Source organism: Marmota flaviventris, chromosome 4 (assembly GCF_047511675.1).
Source record: "Marmota flaviventris isolate mMarFla1 chromosome 4, mMarFla1.hap1, whole genome shotgun sequence".
Classification (NCBI taxonomy): domain Eukaryota; kingdom Metazoa; phylum Chordata; class Mammalia; order Rodentia; family Sciuridae; genus Marmota; species Marmota flaviventris.
This window is the reverse complement of record NC_092501.1, coordinates 34,669,155-34,689,909: the sequence shown is the minus strand read 5'-3', so window position 1 is coordinate 34,689,909 and position 20,755 is coordinate 34,669,155. Positions and strand designations below refer to the sequence as shown.

Genomic DNA, 20,755 nt, shown 5'->3' with positions numbered 1-20,755 from the left:
TTGAGTATGGGAAGGAACATCCTGAATTGGGGAGAGGAAGACCTACCTGGAAGTTTTAACCAAATTTCCTTAAACAGTTCAGGATTTTTACAGGTTTGTATCTTTTCTCATTTCTGAACAAAGACTGTAAACAGCCTGGGACTTTGATATTTAAGGAGGCAGGATGGCATATGGAAAAGACAGTCAATTTATGAACAGCCTAGATTTATTTTCAACCCTCATTGTGGAATTTAATTATGTGATACCTTAGTTCTGATTTGAGTATTTTATTTATGATTGCTGTAGTGATCATTTTTATGGTATGTAGTGCTTTCTACAATACCAGGAACAATAATCATGCATGTTAATATCATTAATACATCACACAACTTTATAAGTATTCTTATTAACCTTTTTTTCAGATTAAGAAAATGGGACAGAGAAAGGTTAAATATCTTTTCAAAATCATATAGGTAGAAGTAAGGGATCTGGAATAAGAAGCTAAGCAGTATGACCCAGAGTCCACACTTTTTTATAGTATTAAATTACAGGGGGCAAGGTTCATATCTTGTATTCCTTTTATGTCCTCTAATAAACCTGTCAGAAAGGTCTACTCCAAGTTGGTACCCAACAAATACCCTGTTAGTTGAGTGTACAATCCAGGGAGGGAGTAATACATGAGGTAACAGACTTTCGAATGCAGGCCAACTCTGATGATAGTTTAAAATTTGATAAAGTTGCTCAGATTTAAGATCATCTGCAAATAGTCTAGTTAGATCAAACTCTTCCCTTAGATAATAAACACCAAAGAAAGAAACATGGAGGTACAAAAAGCAGTGCTTTCCCTTGGAAATAAGTATTATTTTAAAATAAGAGAGATCAGTGGCTGGGTGCAGTGGTACATGCCTATAATTCCAGCGGTTTGGGAGGCTGACCACAGGAGGACTGCAAGTTCAAAGCCAGCCTCAGCAATTTAGCAAGGCCCTAAGCAACTCAGCGAGACCCTGTTTTGAAATAAAACACAAAAAAGGGTTGGGAATGTGGCTCAATGGTTGAGTGCTTGCCTTGAATGCACAAGGCCCTGGGTTCTAATCATCTATACCAAAAAATCCATACTTTACATTAGGGTTCACTCTTGGTAATTGGGTTTCAACAAATGCATCCATCATCATAGTACAATATAGAGAAGTTTCACTATCTTAAATAACCTCTGTGTTGCTGTGCACTGTGGTGTATACCTGTAATCCCAGCTAAGAGGATCAGAAGTTCAAGCATAGCCTGGGCAAGTTAGCAAGACTCTATTTCAAAATATAAAATAAAAATGGCTGGAGGCAGGTAGCTCAGAGGTAGCACACTCCTGATTCCAACCTCCAATACCACAAGAGGAAGAAAGAAAAAGTCCTCTATGTTCCCCCCATCCCTTAGCTTCTAGCAGCAACTGATATTGTCTCCATAGTTTTGCCTTTTCCAGAATGCCATACAGTTGGAATCATACAGTATGGAGCCTTTTCAGATTGGCTTCTTTCACTGAATAATATGCACTTAAGGTTCCTCTGTATTTGATAACTCATTTCTTTTTAGCACTGAATAACATTCTGTTATCTAGATTAATCATAGTTTATTTTTCCATTGACCTACTAAAAGACATCTTGGTTGCCTCCAAGATTTGGAAATTATGAAAACAAGATTTTTATCTTAATTTAACTAATTATTTTCTGTCAGTTCTAGGGATTGAATCCAGGGGCTAGACAAATGCTCTACCACTGAGCTACATCCCCAGCCCAAATTTGGCAATTATGAATAAAACTGCTATGAATATCCATGTGCAGGTTTTAGTTGGATGTGTTTTCAACTCCTTTGTATGAAGACCAAACAGTGCACCTGCTGGATCTAATAGTAAATGCATGTTTAATTTTTTAGGGAACTGCCAAACTGCTAACCTAGTTTATAAACCAAAATTCATTCTTCTGTTACATGGATTCATCTGAATTTGCCAAAGTCTAAGCAAAAAAAAAAATCATACACATATCCTACCACAGAGATTCAAAAAATGAGAAAGAAAAGACAGAGAGGGGGAAGGAGAAAGGAAAAGGAAAGGTATGGTTAGGTAGACAGACACAATCACTTTATTATGGATCCTAATAGTTTTAAAAACTTGAGCAGAACACCTGGAATGCTGTGCCTGATGAAAAGACCTTACTTAAAGTAAGTTCCTTCCATTTCCTCTTTGATTCTTGATTTTAGCCCAATAATTCTCAAACCAGGCAAATTATAATTGAGAAGATCAATTTCTCCATAAACAACATAAATATAACAGGTAAAAATGATGCTTACAAGGATGTAATACATTTTTACCTGCTATATCCATATAAATTATTTGGACACTTAAATTTTTCTTTCCCTTTCATTTTCTCTTTGCTTCTTAGTGATTTTTCTTAGGAAAAATCTCCTTACCATTTCATTTGCAAACCTAAAAAGTAACACTAATAATCAACAAGCATAATACTGAAATATAGAGACTGAGATACTTTATAAGGAACAAGGAATCCTTTAAAGTAAAATATCTTCAATCTTGGGGCATGCTGCTGAAAAAACAGAAAATAATCTACTAATAATTGATTATGCTCCAGGTACTGTGTTTAATATGTCTCATCTCATTCCCAAAACGACTATCATTACAAGAGAAAAAAAAAAGAGAGTAAGAAAAGTCCTAAGAATTCTAATTACATAACAGAGTATTTTGTGTTTTATCTGACTGATCTGTCCAAATCAGGTCTGTAGCTGCCTGTTGCAGAGGTATGCATGAAAATATCTAGCAGCTTTTTTCAACAAACCATCATATCTGAACCACTAATCCAAAATCTCATCAGGTATCTTCAAACTTTATACAAATATCAATTTCTAACTAGTCAGGACAGCCAATACTAGCCAATTAGAAATTTATGAACCCCAAAACAATATAGGGAATTATACAGAGAGAAGAGTAGGTGAGCAAAATGGATGATGGTGTGTTCAGGAGGCAATACAGAACCAAATGTTGGGCCTCTCAGTCAAGTTCCTTAACTCCTCCCCATCAACAAAACCCCTTTCAAGTGGGAAGAAGAGTTCCTTCATGGAGGAAAAACCTGGGAATTTGGGAAAGGCTCCAGCAGCATGGAGAAGCTACTCATTCCCTCCCTCCCTGCACGGCCCCTCAAAACCAGCTTTTTCCTCTGTCTTGAACTTGAAAAAATTTTAGGGAACAATAAAAACAGACTACACCTTGAGGGAAGGAAAGAATACAAGAATGCACAGTATTGCATTTCTACTTGGATTCCTCATGCTCAGATAGACAGTAGCAGAAGGTGGAGGCCACTGGATGTCTCAAGAGGTTACTACTTCTAATTCTGGTCCTTCCCATCCACCCTTCACCTATCCTCCATATAACCACCTTTCATTCCAAACCAATTAAATTACTCTCTTGCCAGATATGATGATACAGTGAAAAGCATTACATACTTAATCTTAGCATTTGTAAAGAAGTTAATGTGTCCATTTACAAAAAAAAAAAAAAAAAAAAAAGACACAGGCAATGTGCCCTGAGATCACTTAGCAAATAGGTAATAGATTCAAGATTTAAACCCAGGCTCTCTCCTTACTTTATTATTTCCTTTGCTGAAAAAAAAGGTTTTTAATCTGAATCCATCCCATTTATTGATTCTTGATTTTACTTCTTGTGCTTTAGGAGTCTGGTTAAGGAAGTCAGATCCTAGGCCAACATGATGAAGATTTGGGCCTATTTTTTCTTCTATTGGGCACAGGTCTCTGTTCTAGTGCCGAAGTCTTTGATCCACTTTTAGTTGATTTTTTGAAAACTGAGAGAGAGAGATGTTTAATTTCATTTTGCTACATATGGATTTCCAGTTTTGCCAGCACCATTTGTTAGATCGCCATCTTTTCTCCAGTGAATGTTTTTGGCACCTTTGTCTAGTATGATATAACTGTATTTATGTGGGTTTGTCTCTGTGTCCCCTATTCTGTACCATTGGTCTAGAAGTCTATTTTGGTGCCAATACCATGCCATTTTTATTATTATAGTTCTGTAGTACTGTTTAAGGTCTAAGGTATTGTGATGCCTCCTGCTTCACTTTTCTTGCTAAGGATTGCTTTGGCTATTCTGGGTCTCTTATTTTTCCAAATAAATTTCATGATTTTCTATTTCTATGAAGAATGTCATTGGAATTTTAATAGGAATTGCATTAAATCTGTATAACACTTTTGGTAGTATGGCCATTTTGACAATATTAATTGTGCCTATCCAGGAGTATAGGAGATCTCTCCATCTTTTTGAAGTTTCCTTTAATTTCTTTCTTTAGTGTTCTGCAGTTTTCATTGTAGAGGTCTTTCACCTCTTTTGTTAGATTGATTCCCAGGTTTGTTTGTTGTTTTTTTTTTAGGCTATTGTGAATGCAGCAGTTTTCCTAATTTATCTTTCAGTGGATTCACTGCTGATGAATAGAAATGCATTTGATTTATGGGTGATTTTATATCCTGCTACTTTGCTGAATTCATTTATTAATTCTAGAAGTTTTCTGGTGGAATTTTTTGGATCTTCTAGATATAGAATCATGTCATCAGCAAATAGTGATAGTTTCAGTTCTTCTTTACCTATCTGTATCCTTTTAATTTCTTTCTTTCATCAAATTGCTCTGGCTAAAGTTTCAAGGATGATGTTGAATAGAAGTGGTGAAAGAGGACAACCTTGTCTTGTTCCAGTTTTTAGCAGGAATGCTTTCAATTTTTCTCCATTTAGAATGATGCTGAACTAGGGTTTAGCATATATAGCTTTTACAATGTTGAGGTATGTTCTTACTATCCCTAGTTTTTCTAGTATTTTGAACGTGAAGGTGTGCTGTATTTTGTCAAATGCTTTGTCTGCATCTATTGGGATGATCATATGATTCTTGTTTTTAAGTCTATTAATATGATATATTAGGTTTATTGATTTCCATATGTTGAACCAACCCTGCATCCCTGGAATAAATCCCACTTGATCGTGGTACATAATCTTTTTAATATGTTTTTGTATGTGATTTGCCAGAATTTTATTGAGAATTTTTGCACCTATGTTCATCAGGGATATTGGTCTGAAGTTTTCTTTCCTTGATGTGTCTTTGTCTGATTTTGGTATCAGGGAGATATTAGTCTCTAGGATATATAAAGAACTCAAAAAAGTTAACACCAAAAAAACAAATAACCCAATCCAAAATGGACTAAGGAACTGAACAGACACTTCACAGAAGAAGAAATACAATTGATCAACAAATATATGAAAAAGTGTCCAACTATCTAGCAATTAGAGAAATACAAATCAAAACTACTCTAAGACCTCATCTCACTCCTGTCAGAATGGCAAACATTAAGAATACAGGCAACAATAAATGTTGGCGAGGATGTAGTGAAAAAGGTACACTCCTACATTGCTGGTGGGACTGCAAATTGGTGCAACCACTATGGAAAGCAGGATGGAGATTCCTCAGAAAACTGGGAAGTGAACCACCATTTGACCCAGCTATCTCACTCCTTGGTTTATCCCCAAAGGACTTAAAATCAGCAGACTATAGGGACACAGCCACATCAATGTTTACAGCACCTCAATTCACAATAGCTAGACTATGGAGCCAACCTAGGTGTCCCTCAATAGATGAATGGATAAAGAAAATGTGATATATTATATATTTAATGGAATATTACTCAGCTTTAAAGAAGAGTAAAATTATGGCATTTGGTTGGAGTTGGAGAATATCATGCTAAGTGAAATAAGCTAATACCACAAAACCAAAGGCTGAATGTTTTCTCTAATATGCAGATACTAATTCATAATAAGGCAGTGGACACTAGGGAAGAATAGTGTTACCTTAGATTAGGTAGAGGGAAGTGATGGGAGGGAAGTGGAGGGGATGAGGGGATAGGAAAGATAGTAGAATGAAACAGACATTATTGTATGTATATATGTGACTGCATGACCAATATGATTCTGCAACACTCAGAAAAATGAGAAATTATATCCCATCTATGAATATCAAAGTGCATAAATGCATTCTCCTGTCATATATAACTAATTAAAACAAATTTTAAAATCTAAAAAAAAAAACAGATTTAAACCCATATCTGTCTGCCTCCCACCTCAAGAGGCATTATTTCCACTATATTAGGCTGGAGAAAAATTAGTCAGATAACAAAGGTTTATGTGTGTGGAAGTTAACAAAGAAAGCAAAGTTTCACCTATGTAAGTTTACATAGGGAACTTTGTATACCAACTTTTTCTCTGTTTAAGTTTCAGGCTCCCATTCTGCAAGTAATGGAGACCTGTATAGAAATGTGGTTAAAATTCCTGCTGCTAACAATGGATTGTATTCTGAAAGTAAAACTGACCACTTTTAGAAGTGCACTGATTCATTCTCTGCAATCAAAGTACTACTTAGCTAATTGTTATAAAAGAGTTAAATGAAACTTGAGTGATTGTTCTTGGAAAATCAAAAATAGTAATACTCACACTAGATTAAGGGACTGATAGGCAGAATAATCTGTGTGTCCAAGTCTTAGATGGTTATTTGCTGGCTCTATTAAATCAGCAAGTTGTTTTACCTTTATTAGAAAATGAAGATGCTACCATGTTTTAAAGAGAGCTTCAAAAAAGATCAAATAAAAGAACATCACTCTCCATGAGAAGAAGATTAACATTAAACAGGGATGAGAGGTGGGAGGGAAAGGGAGAGAGAAGGGAAATTGCATGGAAATGGAAGGAGACCCTCAGGGTTATACAAAAGTACATACAAGAGGTAGTGAGGGGAAAGGGAAAAATAATACAAGGGGGACAAATGAATGACAGTAGAGGGGGTAGAGAGAGAAGAGGGGAGGGGAGGGGAGGGGAGGGGGGATAGTAGAGGATAGGAAAGGCAGCAGAACACAACAGACACTAGTATGGCAATATGTAAATCAATGGATGTGTAACTGATGTGATTCTGCAATCTGTATATGGGGTAAAAAATGGGAGTTCATAACCCATTTGAATCAAAGTGTGAAATATGATATATCAAGAACTATGTAATGTTTTGAACAACCAACAATAAAAAATTAAAAAAAAAAAAAGAACATCACTCTCAAATTTTCTGCCAAAGTATCACAATGGTAGAGAAAAATGAATCATGGAGGGCTGGGGTTGTGGCTCAGTGGTAGAGAACTTGTCTAGCATGTATAAGGCACAGAGTTTGATACTCAGCACCACATATAAATAAATAAAAATCCATTGACAACTAAAAAAATATTCTAAAAAAATGAACCATAGAGCATTCTTAAAAACTTGCAGAAACCTAGTTATTTTAATTATTGTGAACAGTGCCTTCAATAAACATGGGAGTACATAAATCCCTTTGAGAAACTCATTTCACTTCCTTCGGATATATACCAGTAGTAGAACTCCTGGGTCATGGGTCATGTGGTAGTTTTATTTTTAAGTTTTTGAGGAATCTGCATAACCATCTGCTATATGGCTATACTAATTTATGTTCCTACCAACAGTGTATAAGGGTTCCCTTTCTCTACATCCCCACCAGTACTTGTTACCCTTTGTCTTTTTGATAATTGCCACTCAATATGGAATGAAATGATATCTCCTTGTGGTTTTGATTTGTAATTCCCTGATGATGAATGATAATGAGCTTTTGTGTGCGTGCGTGCATGTATGTGTGTATGTGTGTGCGTGCGTGTTGGGTGGGGGTACTGGGGATTGAACCCAGGGGTGCTTTACAAGTGAACTACATCATCTGTGCTTTTTTTTTTTTTTTTTTTGAGACAGGATCCTGCTAAGTTGCTGAGAGTCTCACTAAGTTGCCCAGGAAGGCCTTAGACTGGAGACCCTCTTGTCTCAGCCTCCCCAGTCACTGAGATTATGTACAAGTGCCACACTGTATCTGGCAATGAGCAGTTCTGCATATGCATATTGGCCATTTGTATGTCTTCTTTTGAGAAATGCTGAATATGCCTTTGCCCATTTTTCAATTGTTTTGTTGTTGTTGTTTTGTTTTTGCTATGAACTGTGTCCTTTATATATCCTGGGTAGTAACCCCTTGTCAGATGTACAGGTTACAGATATTTTCTCCTATTTTGTGGACTGTTTCTTTACTTGGCTGACTGTCTACTTTCATGTGCAGGTATTCTATTGCACAATCAAGCGACTAAACTTAACAATAAAGTATTGTACATTTCAAAATAGCTAGATGAGAAGATTTTGAATGTTTCACCACAAAGGAATGATAAATGTTTGAGATGATGAATATGCTAATTATCCTGACCTAGTTATTACACAATGTATACATGTACTGAAACATCATATTGTATCCTGTAAATATGTACAATTATTATGTATATTACATACACTGTGTCAATTGAAAGAAATCAAGTTTTCTTTTTCCAGTCACAAACATCAGAGAAAAGGATGAATTTCTTAAAATATTTTTATGTTGATGTTTGTTGAGTTAAAATTGGCATTTTGAGATATTTAGAGGTCTATCTTGGACTTTAAAACACTCAAAATATTAAACTCTGAAATTTAAAAAAAATTCATTAGAAGTGTAGTGAGTGCTGTAAATAGGAAATTCAGGTTATACTGCCTACATAAGTGGAAAAAACAATCTGGGAAGTCCACAGGGAAAAGTAACTTTCTAATTTCCTGCCTCTTTATTACTGAGTTGAGACAACCCAACTCCTGTCACTTGAGACATTCTCTCTCTCTCTCTCATAACACACACACACACACACACAGAATTTCTTTCAAAAATCCAACGAAGTCAATCAAGAATATTCCAAATTTCACTTATTTACAATGTTCAGCATCAGGCTATGTAGTCCAGGTTGACTATTCTATTTTTCAAGAAAAGAACATATATACTGGGGGCGGTGGCGCATGCCTGTAATCCTAGCAGCTCAAGAGGCTGAGACAGGAGGATCACAAGTTCAAAGCCAGCCTCAGCAATGGCCAGGTGCTAAGCAACTCAGTGAGACCCTGTCTTCAAATAAAATACAAAATAGGGGTGGGGATGTGGCTCAGTGGTTGAGTGCCCCTGAGTTCAATCCCCAGTACCAACCTCATGCCAAAAAAAAAAAAAAGTATAAGAGAACAAGTAATAACAGTAGATCTATTTTCCCAAAGACACTGAATTTGCATGTTTGAGTTAAATCAGTGAAAAAAAATACAACCTCTTTAACAATTAAGCATCTAAAGCAAAAGTTTCCACTCCTGGCTCATATACACAGAATCTCAGCTTTCCTTATATGTAAAATGAGAAGGTCAAAACGAAACAACAATGTCTTAGGCCCCTTACTACATTCATATACAGCATTGATATGAAACTTGAGGGTCTGGGTTTTTTTGTTTGGCTTGGTTTGGTTTTTGGTGCTGAAGATTGAACACAGGAGTGCTTTACCACTGAGCCACATCCCCAGTCTTTTTATTCTGAGACAGGTATTTCCTAAGTTCCTGAGGCTATCTTGGAACTTGGAATCCTTCTGCTTCAGTCTCCAGAGTCATTGGGATTATAGACAAGTGTCACTATGCCTGGCTCAAACTTGACTTTTTAAACTCACATGATATTATGCATTCCTTTAATTACTATTTTTCATTTTTTAATTACCCACCAGTTACTATGTATTCATATAACCACTACATATTAATTTTACTTCTAAATCTGCTCAGATAGAAGAAATGACACTGAATTTTGTCTTCAAAATCTCAAAGAAAATATTTTCAATCTGAGAATTTAAAAATAATCCCATCACTATCTTGTTATTCTGCCAAGGAATTTTTTACTTATATCCAAACATAGTGAGAGGGGGAAAAATGTATTCTTCAAATTTTGGAAAATTCCACTCGGAATTCCAGCAAAACTAGCTCTATTCCCATTCTGGCATAAATGCATCATGTGTCAGCTCCCTCTCTGCCACTTCTTCTCAGCTGAACCTCTCCCCAAGGAGTTCACACTCAGCAAAGCCTAAAGGGAGAGTGAAGAAGAGACTCTGCAGTCACACAGGAATCTGCCCAACACAAATATTCATACCAATGCCCTTTCACATTTCCTCTTTTGATTCAAAAAATGCACTGGCAGCTTTCAATTCAAAGAGAAATAAAATCAAAACCTTCCAAGATACTTTCAAGGAATCAATGAGAGAAAAATGTGGAAGATGCCATAACCTTAAGTTACAAGTTTCTTGGTGTGTCAGCTATGAATAAAATGTTTATCAAGCAACGACCTCAGAACTCCTCAAACTAGATGAATGTCCTTAGGGTTTTGTTTAGTTGGTGTGTGTGTGTGTGTGTGTGTGTGTGTGTGTGTGTATCAAACCTAGGGCCTCCTACAAATTAGGCAAGCTTGAGCAACAAACCCAGCCCTTTTTGGTTTTTGCCTTTTTTTTAAAAAGATATTAAAATTTTAAGTCTTTTAGATTGTTCCAGTTTTATTCTTAGATGCTTCAATTTATAAATATTTCAGACAGTTTGATAAGGAAGAATGAGGGTAAATAATCATTTCACCCTGTCAGAGGGGAAGTAATACTTCAGATTTCTTATTCACCTCTTACCATGGAATATTCTCTAATTACAATCTGAAAGATCTGAGGAAAAAATGGCATGAACTTTTAAACAATATTGAACCTCTGTCCTGTCAAAAAAAAAAATGTTTTTTTCTGACAATATCTTTTCTGAATACTTCCCAAATGTAGCAGTAAAATGCCTTACCTCATCTGAAATCTTACAAAACAATGACGTGGTTAGGGTAAGAATCATTAAATGTCCACGTGTAGATTTTTAAACTAAAGCTTAAGGAGATTCAGAGACTCACTCAACTAGATGCAACTTATTATAAGAAAAAAAGAGGACACTATGACTTAAAAAACTCCCTTCTTGAAGCTGCTTTATTGTCTTGTCACTGTAGTTTAGTTTACATTTTCTAAAATTTTATGTTAGTGGAATCATCTAACATGGACTTTTTTTGGTCTAGTTTTTTATTTTTTACCTCAGCATAATTATTTTAAGAGCTAGTAATGTAATTAATTGTATGTCATACCAGTCCATTTCCTTTTTATTGCTGAATACGATGTCATTGTATGGATGTACCACAAGTTCTTTATACATTCTCTAGTTGAGGGACATTTAAATTATTTACCTTTTGGAGCTATCATAAATAGTGCCAATATCACAAGAGATGTAACAGCTGTGAAGGGGCTATAGGACCCAAAGAAGACGCATATTCCAAAGTCAGGTGACAGAAAGTATTTCATCCAGGAAAAAAAAAGATTCACCCCAAACATATGGGAATGTATCCCAGTACAGTCACTCTAGCCTTACAAGATGATTAACAGGTGTGCACCCTTAAATTTCATCAAGAAAACATCTATCTAAATATAAATGGTGTATGATACATTCATGTTTTAAAAATCTAATATGCAAAGAAAAAAAGATCTTAAAAAGGCAGCAATAAAACTGATGTAAACAACTACAACAGTAGCTAACTTGAGCATTATCTACAAATCAGGCACTATGCTGAGCTTTATAAGATTTATATATAGCCACATGCAATGGCACACTTCTGTAATCCCAGCAGCTCAGGAGCATCACAAATTCAAAGCTGGCCCTAGCAAGTTAGTGAGGCTCTAAGCAACTTAGTGAGACCCTGTCTCAAAATAAAAAATAAAGGGGCTGGGTATGTGGCTCAAGTGGGAGTGCACTTGCCTAGCATGCATGAGGCACTGGGTTCGATCCTCAGCACCACATAAAAATAAAATAAAGATATCGTGTCCACCTAAAGCTAATAAATAAATAAATAAATAACCCCTGGGTTCAATATCTGGTACCAAGAAAAAAAAAAAACCAAAACATTATATGTAGCTGCCAGGCCTGGTTACCAAGAGCTGAGGCACAAGTATCCCGAGTTCAAAGCCAGCCTCAGCACTTAGTGAGACCCTGTCTCAAAATAAAACGTAATAAGGGGCTGGGGATGTAGCTCAGTGATAAAGCACTCCTGGGTTCAATCCCCGTACCACACACATACACACAAAAGATATAGATATATTGCAAAGTGATCATGCTCTCCATTTTACAAGTGAAGAAACCAAAGGCAAAGAGGAGTTAAGAATGTGGCCCTAAGGTCCTATAGCTATAAGAGGTAGAGTCAGATTTGCCTGACTCCAGACATGTGTTTCAAGGCTACGCTAATTCACTGTTTTCTCTTCAGGTCTCATGTGCTTTCCAGCTGGCTTAGAAGATACCTTCTTTGAGCCAATGATACTATCACTTAAACCACACTACTACTCTGTTTTTAATTTTGTACACATCAAGTAACTTTCTAATGTTTACTTGTTTATAATAGCCTATTTTCTCTATGGAAAAAAAGCATCCTCAATTTTCTTAACCAGCCACTGCTTTCCTGAAACTATGGCTCAACTTCAATCGAGTCCCTTCCAATAATCACAAATTCTGGATAAAGTTTTAATATCTGTGACTTCATCTCAATTATTTCTATATGAAACTTGAAGGAAAGGAAGGAAGACAGGCCAGTCACAGGATAGAAGACAGAAAAAGGAGACAAAAACTACACAAATATGTATGTGTGCATGTGTGCTACATACATTGCTGGAGGATCTGGGCTTAACTCTACAAAAGGGGAGAAAAGTTTTATCACAGCAAATATGTCAAAGCCTGAAAGTCCCAGAAGTACCTCCCAAAGAGGATTATGATCACCTCAAGTTAGAGCCAAACTTCAAAAGAAAATTCACAGTAAGCAGTGCAAATGTCAAATTCTGGTTGTTTTATTTTTGTTTTTGTTTTCCAGTACTGGGGATTGAATATCTGAGCTACATTCCCAGCCCTTTTATTTTTTGAGACAGGGTCTTACTAAGTTGCTTAGGGCCTGGCTAAATTGCTGAGGCTGGCCTTGAACTTGTGATCCTCCTGAGATTGCAGGCATGTGCCACCCACTGTGCCTGCTGTTTATTTGGTTTTGTTTCTTGTTGTGCTGGGGTTAGAACCCAGATTCTCATGCATGCTAGGCAAGTGCTCTACCATTGAGCAACATCCCCAGCCCAAACTCTGGTTGTTTTTATGGTGTATTTTGAGCAGTCAACAGGGCTCCATGTGAATATTGATGCCTTTCCACAAAACCATGTGAATATTGATGCCCTTTCCTATGTGCCGTCCTACTGCAACCATGTGGAGCTCATCAACATTTGATAAAGATAACAGCAAAATGGTCCTTTTAGTACTCTGAAATATATCAGACCACCACAGAAGATACATGCTGAAAGCAGGCATTAAAATTACCTAATCAATCCCCTTCTCTCAAAGATGAGAGAAATGAGGCTAAAAGGGTGATTTGAGCAACATGTACAAAGTGGAAAGGACTTAAATGAAATATCTTATTTAAAAGCAGAGAGTTAAAGAAAATCAAATCAAAGATAATCAAAACCTTTTAAGAAGAAAAATGTCTTTTAGTTTCTTTTTTACCCAAAATGTCACAAATTACACTCTCTCCTTCTTGCAAAAGATGGCTTACATCATGTCAAATTAGATCTTTTCTCAGATACATACTAATTGCTTCAGGCAGACACACTACCATACTGTTCTTTTATATTCAACTCTAAGTCCCATCACCTAACTGAAGCATTTTCACAACTAATTATTGCTAAAACTCAGCAAGATAAGTATGCTTATTAATTCCATCCCTTCAGAAAAAAAAGTAGAGGTAGCATAATCTAAATGTAAAGTGACCCTTCTTTTAGAAATTAGATAATGAAATGAACATGACAGTGGACGCCTTGAATCCGAGCTACTTGAGATCCTAAGGCAGGAAGATCCCATATTTGAGGCCAGCCTGGGCAACTTTGCAAGATCCTGTCTTAAAATGAAATATAAAAAGGGATGGGGAAATAGCTCAGTGGTAGAGCACTTTCCTACCATGTTTGAGGCCCTGGATTCAATCTCCAGCATCAGAACCAAAGAAAAAAAATTAAAAATGAGAATTAAATACTTCAGAATTTTTATTATTTCTAAGACCCTCCAAAGGAGGGGATACCAGCTATATATTTATATTTTTAAAATGATTAACCTGCAACACAAAGCCCTGCCAGTGGTTCTCAGCAGTGCTCACTGGTAAGCACAATGCATCTCAGAACAAAGGAAATGTGGAATACATATTTTGGAAATATCTGTCTTAAGGAACTTCATTTGTATTTCAATATCTTTAATCAAGAGGAAAAGGAGCTGGGTGCAGTGGCACATGCTTGTAATCACTGCAGCTCGGGAGACTGAACCAAGAGGATCATGAGTTCAAAGCCAGCCTCAGCAAAAGTGAGGCACTAAGCAACTCAGTGAGACCCTGGCTCTAAATAAAATACAAAATAGGACTGGGGATGTGGCTCAGTGGTCAAGTGCCCCTGAGTTCAATCTCCAGTACCAAAAAAAAAAAAAAAAAAAAAGGAAAAGGAATAACACAGCCTTAGATTTACCAAGTGTTTCTCCCATATGTATATAAATCAGTTTGACTATCTGGGAGGATGAGAGAGGACAATCTGATCTCACTCACTTGATAGAAGAGAAAATTTCAATTCTGAGATATTCAATGGTCCTTGTGACTGTCAATTTCTATTCAGAGACTATTCTTCTGTAAAGCTATTTGGTCTACAACACTAGAAAGAGATTTGATGCTAGCTAGATATTTTTTCCAGTGTTAACTGATATAATACATAATAACTGATATAATATACATATTATATTATATACATAATATATCATGACTTTCTGGTATATAATTTTTGTTGCTCTAGTACTTAACCCAACAATTATACTAGTCAAAACAAATTTTAACCTACAAAGCTACTGACACCTATAACATGCAAATTTCACTAATGTGGGAGACCCCTGGATGTTCAGCTTAAAATACATGTCAGCTATTTGCCCATAACGAGAAGATTCTGAGTTATGTATGAATTAACTGATTTATCCATTCACATTCTCTTCCCTACTCCTCCCGCTTAATCTCCTTCCTTCATTGCCCCACTTTAATGATGTAGAGTGAGAGTTGGCAAATATTTTCTGAAAAGGGTCAGATAGTAAATAGGGTAGGCTTTGTAAGCTCTGCTTTGTAGCACGAAAGGAGCTTCAGACAATCTATAAATGAATGGGTGTGACTATGTTCCAATAAAATGTTATTTACAAAAACAGGCACTAAGAAACAAAATGCAGGGCTGGGAACCTGGCTCAGTGGTAGAGCACTCGCCTAGCACATGCGAGGCACTGGGTTTGATCCTCAGTACTACATAAAAATAAATAGGTAAAATAAAGGTATTGTGTCCAACTACAACTAAAAAATATATATATTAAAAAGGGAAACAAAATGCATTCTGCTGTCATGTATAACTAATTAGAACAAACTTAAAAAATAAAAATAAATAAAAAACCAGGCATTAAGCCAGATTTGACTTACTGGGCTATAGTTTGCCAACTCTGCCATGGAGTCATAACTTTAGCCAACACAGAATCATGTACAGGACTTCTTAATACACAGATTTCTGGGTCCCATCCTTAAACTGATTAAGTAGGTATGTAGAAGAGCTGGAAACTTTGCATTTTTAATAATTTCCTAAGGGAGGCTGATGTGTTAATCCCAAGGACCACACTTTTGAGAACTACTGGTATAGAATAATGGCCGACACTACGTTCAATGAAAGGTTGAAATATAATGAACAGTTAATAAGAAAGGTGGAAATCATATGTTGCAAACATGATTGTTGTTTTTACAGAATATTTCATATAAGGACTTACTGTTAAGTGCCATAATATTATCTGTTCCCGGATGGTGGAAATTTATTCCCATGCGACCTAAAAAATAAAGTAATTTTATTTTAAGCCAAAGAAAAGAAAACTCAGTATAATAATTTCAGACACATTATAAAATATTAACATTACAAAAAGTTAAAACAGATCAATCTATAACAAAAATGCTACCAAAGGCCAAAGCAATTGCAATTTTGTAAATCAAGTCATAAAACATACACATGAAAAGTCTTAAAACAAAGGCAAAGTCTCAATACAAATAAAATACAACAAAACAAAAAAGAAGCTTCTGTTATAATAGTCTGAAATTTTCACATCTTCCACATTCCAATTTGAACATGCCAATTCCCTGGATTAAGAATTTAATTTAAACAATCATTCATAGTGCCTTTCAAATTCAAGCAGCCAAAAAAAAAAAAAAAAGTATATAAACTTGAAGCTTAGAGAGAATAAAAAGAAACAGGTTTCATAATGGCTCAAAATTGCAACATAATTATTAGAATGGCAACCAGAAGAAAGATAGTGAAATTTATGTAACAGAGTGGGGAAAAAATTACTGGTTTAAAAATATATAGAGTTTTTATGCTTCCCCCATCATTAACTAGTTTTATGACCTTGGGCATAATATTAATTTCCAGACCTTTATTCTTACAATTATTACAGGAGTTGAAAATTTTTGGCCATATTGGTCAGCTGCCTGTTTTTGTATGTCTCTGAGCTAAGAACTATTTTGACATTTTTAAAGGGTTGCAAAATCAAACAAAAACAAATAATAATATGCGACAGAGGCCATGTGGCCTATAAAGCCTAAAATATTTACTTTTTAGCCCTTCACAGAGTTTCGAAACCTCTGGTCTACTAGATGATGAGCTGGAATCAGAAGTTTCAACTAATGACCCTCAGGGATAAAAGTGAAAGATGTAGATATTTGATTTTTTTTCATTTGTTATTTGAGACCAAGAAGTGGATATATCAATAGAAAAATTACACAGTATCTTGTATGGGGGAAAATGTACTTGGTAAAATTTTTTGACCAATTCTTTCAACAAAACAGTTATTAACACAACAGTTTTTAAAGCTAATATGTATAAACTTGGTTCTACAAGGTTTTGTTTTGTTGCTGTTCTGAGGACTGAATTCAGAGAATCACTCTACCACTGAGCTTTTTTTTGTTGTTGTTGTTTTTGTTTTTTGGTACTGGGAATTGAACCCAGGAGTACTTTACTACTGGGTTACATCCCAGCCCTTTTTAAAATTTTTTGACACAGAGTTTCCCAAAGTTACTTAGGGCCTCAGTAAATTGCTGAGGTTGGCCTCGAACTTGCAATCTCCTGCCTCAGCCTCTCAAATTGCTGGGATTACAGGCATGTACCACTATACCTAGCTCTTTGAGGTTTTAATGTCCAGTTATGTCAAGGATTATGAAATTCTCAGAAAATGTTAATTCTATTTCACAACCACTATTTAAATTTAAAAATGTCAAGCATATATGTGGGGAGAAAACAGTTATTAACAGAAAGCTGGAGATAAAGTAAAAGCGATCGATTTTTACAATGAATATGATTTTATACATAATTGCAAAAGAGACAATTATTACTTGGTATTAAACTCTGTTATTGAAGATTAGAGGAAAAACAGCATCATCAAGCTCTTCTGGCCCAAAAGAAAAGCATCACAGAAGAAGAAACAGAGCAGTTACCTCGAATAAAAAGGAGGAATTATAAATTCCTAGGGAAAAAATTATGTTTTTTTAACCTAAACAAAACATCCTAATTTCTTAAATATTCTATGATAATTTGTGAAAGGTCATTTCATACTAAGAATTAGTGAAGGGCTGGGGGTGTAGCTCATTGGAAGAATACTTGCCTAGTGTGTGCAAAGCCCTGGGTTTAATTCTCAGCTCCCTCAAAACAACAAAAAGTGTATAAAAATCAAATCCCTCAGAAGTGTAGGTGTATCACTTGCATTGGTGTGTGTGTGTGTGTGTGTGTGTGTGTGTGTGTGTGTGTAAGAACAGAAAAATCATCAACAATTTATGAATTCTAATAAAATTTTTCTAATTTGCCAGTAAGCATTTTACAGGGATTTCAATAAAAATGATTTTGTTTTTATTATTTTAAATCTTATTAGGACAAAGAATATTGCAATTGTCCTAGTTTTGTGGAGACTATCTTGCTAGCATTTATAATATACTAAAATTCCTATTCAGAATCCATTATAATGGTTTTGACAGAAAATCCATGCCTATTTTTATAGATTTCAGACCTTTTCGTATTTATTAGAAGCTAATTAGAAATTTCAAAAAGTACCCCATTGTTGGAAGATACACCTAATGTATCTACATATGCAAATGTTCCATATGCCTTGTTATGTTTTCTGATTTTTAAGTCATTTTAAAGTCCCTGAACATTATGGTTCATACTATATGTAATGAGTGCTATCTCCTACCATCACCTTCATCAGAAACTATTATAGAAGAATCTGTCACCAGAACAGGGTTTTGACTCAGTAAGAACAATTTACATTCTGGCTTCAATTAGCTATACCAGTGTTCTCTCCTCCATTATTTCCAGAATCCTGACTACCAAATACTAATATACATGAATATTAGATGTGACTCAGAGAAGGGTGTAGTTCCTACAAAGCTAGGTTCCCTAATATTACTAGAATAATAAAGGGTTATCAAAGAAATCAAGTAAAGCCCAAATTCAACTGATCCTCATTCAACTTCTTTTATTCCGTATGTCTACGTTTGTAGGAAAGAATTATGTAGTTTATAGCCACTACACCAAATAACAATTTTTGTATATTTCTGGATGGACAAATATTCTCAAACTTGAAGGGGTGCTGCTTTCATCACTCAAAACTTAGATCCTTTTTGACTCTTTTCATAAGAGGTTAGAACTTTTCAGCTTAGACAGTTGAACTGGAAGGAAGCTGGGTTATTTTCTAATTATCATTCTCTGTCCTGTACTGATTACTTCCAATTCAATCTTTCTTAAGAAGCAAAACAAGAGCCTTAGGCACTGTTTTGCAGATGGAAGACATCACTAATTGCTGAAAAGCAAAGCACTTTTTACTTTTCCTGGTATTCTCCCTAATTCTGTTTGACTTCAATGGATCTGTGGATGAAAGCTAACAACACATGCTTTTATTTAAAAAACCTTGGGGTCAATGCCAGAACCATATAACCAATTATTTAAATATAATTTAATTTTCCCCTCCAATTAAATGTAATTTTTGTTTTGTTATGTTTTGTTTTGTATTGTTTTGGTAAAATCACTTATGGATCAGAGCTGTAGCTCTGTGGCAGATTACTTGCCTAGTGAGTGTAAGGCCCTGGGTTCAATCCTCAGAACTGCAATAAATAAATAAATAAATAAATAAACTCACTTATGGCTTCTGCAAGCTAGTTACCTCTTCAAAAATTAATGTTTAGATTACAAAATGCAACAGTTTCACTGGAGATACATTAGATAGTACAGGAAAATGAAGATTTTATATCATTAAAGACAAGCACAGTTATCATTTTGATTTATACTCTTCCAATTTAGGGAGTGTGCATATGGGATGGTTTCTTTTCTAAGACTAGAATTTTTCTATATATTCTTTCTTAATATGTTGTATGTATTCATTTTTATGGTTGTTAAGGGGTTTCAGACAAGAAAAAAATATATAACAGCAAAAGGAAAACTAGTTCCAAATTCAGATGAGGCCATTTCTTTTTTATTCCTTTTGTCCAACAAATACTGCTGTTTAATCAGCTGTGAAAATAGAATCAAGTGTGTGACATCTGGTGATTTTTGTTAATGCAGTCTGGTGCTGCCAGTGTGACATTTTGTCACCTGTCCATGGTCTGCTATTTTTAAATTGTTCTTGTCAGCTAGCTATCTTTTAAGTATAGTGCAAAATATAAGGTTTCAAAAACTGGAAGGCATACTTGGTTTTACTGAGTTAAATGATGCTGTGGAAATCTGAGACTATGTCCCACTTTGCCTACTACATAGCACCTGATAAATAAGGTTGAGAGGGGATAGAGGGAGAATTTAGAGAAAAGGGTTACAAATGGTTATTTATACTGTAAAAATCAGTTCCATAAGCTTAATTCACATTTATATTTTAAAATCTAGTTATTAAGACTAAAGTTTCAGAGTTCAACTAAAACTAAACTTGAATGTGTCCAAAATAAAACTTGGAATTTTTATTAATTCAAAATTAATGATGAAAGTCATTTCTTTACTTGTGCAATACGTTATAAATTGGGGAAAAACTGCTGTACCTTCCTCTAATCACCACCTTCAGAGAGCTTTACATAACAACATATTAGCGCTATATTCCAAAAAAGATTATAAGGTAAAATGTATATTCTACTGAATATTATTTCCCACCACTTTTTTCTAAAAATTTGGCAACATATTCCTTAAGAAAACATATTCATAAAAAAGAAAATATATCTATAAGATACAATATGTAAAAATATAGAAAAAAAATTAAAAAATTTCTCTAAAGGAAATCATTAAATTCTGGTACTATATATTCTAAAGATGTCCCAAATAACTAATTAGCAAAGTAAAAGGCTTAGGCCTAAGTTTAATTCCTAGTTTCTTCACCTACCAGTAATGAATAATTTTCAGCATTTTTCCCAGGCTGGTCTTCAAACTCATGGGTTCAAGTGATTCTCCCACATCAATCTCACAATGCTACCACACCTGGCTTCAGCAAACTGTTAAATCTTTTGTGCCTCTGTTTCACTTAAGATTGTACTTCAGAACAATAAATCAGAATTTCTAAATCCTTTTCTTTTAGAACTGTCAGATGATTAAAATGCTATATGTAAAGCTAGGCAAGGTAGTGTAAATCTGTAGTCCCAGCTACCTAGGAGGCTATGATGGGACGATTGCGTGAGCCCAGGAA

At 35.2% G+C, this 20,755-nt stretch overlaps 1 protein-coding gene across 6 annotated transcripts in view; it reads right to left on the bottom strand.

Moving 5' to 3' along the window:
* The window catches only part of Cpeb3 (cytoplasmic polyadenylation element binding protein 3), a 188,287-nt gene that overhangs the window by 86,582 nt on the left and 80,950 nt on the right, over positions 1 to 20,755 (bottom strand). For all 6 annotated transcript variants that reach the window (XM_071611094.1, XM_071611093.1, XM_071611090.1 and 3 more), the window contains exon 4: positions 15,830 to 15,886. In XM_071611094.1, the coding sequence (XP_071467195.1) occupies positions 15,830 to 15,886 (57 nt within the window). The remainder of the gene's footprint in view (positions 1 to 15,829; positions 15,887 to 20,755) is intronic.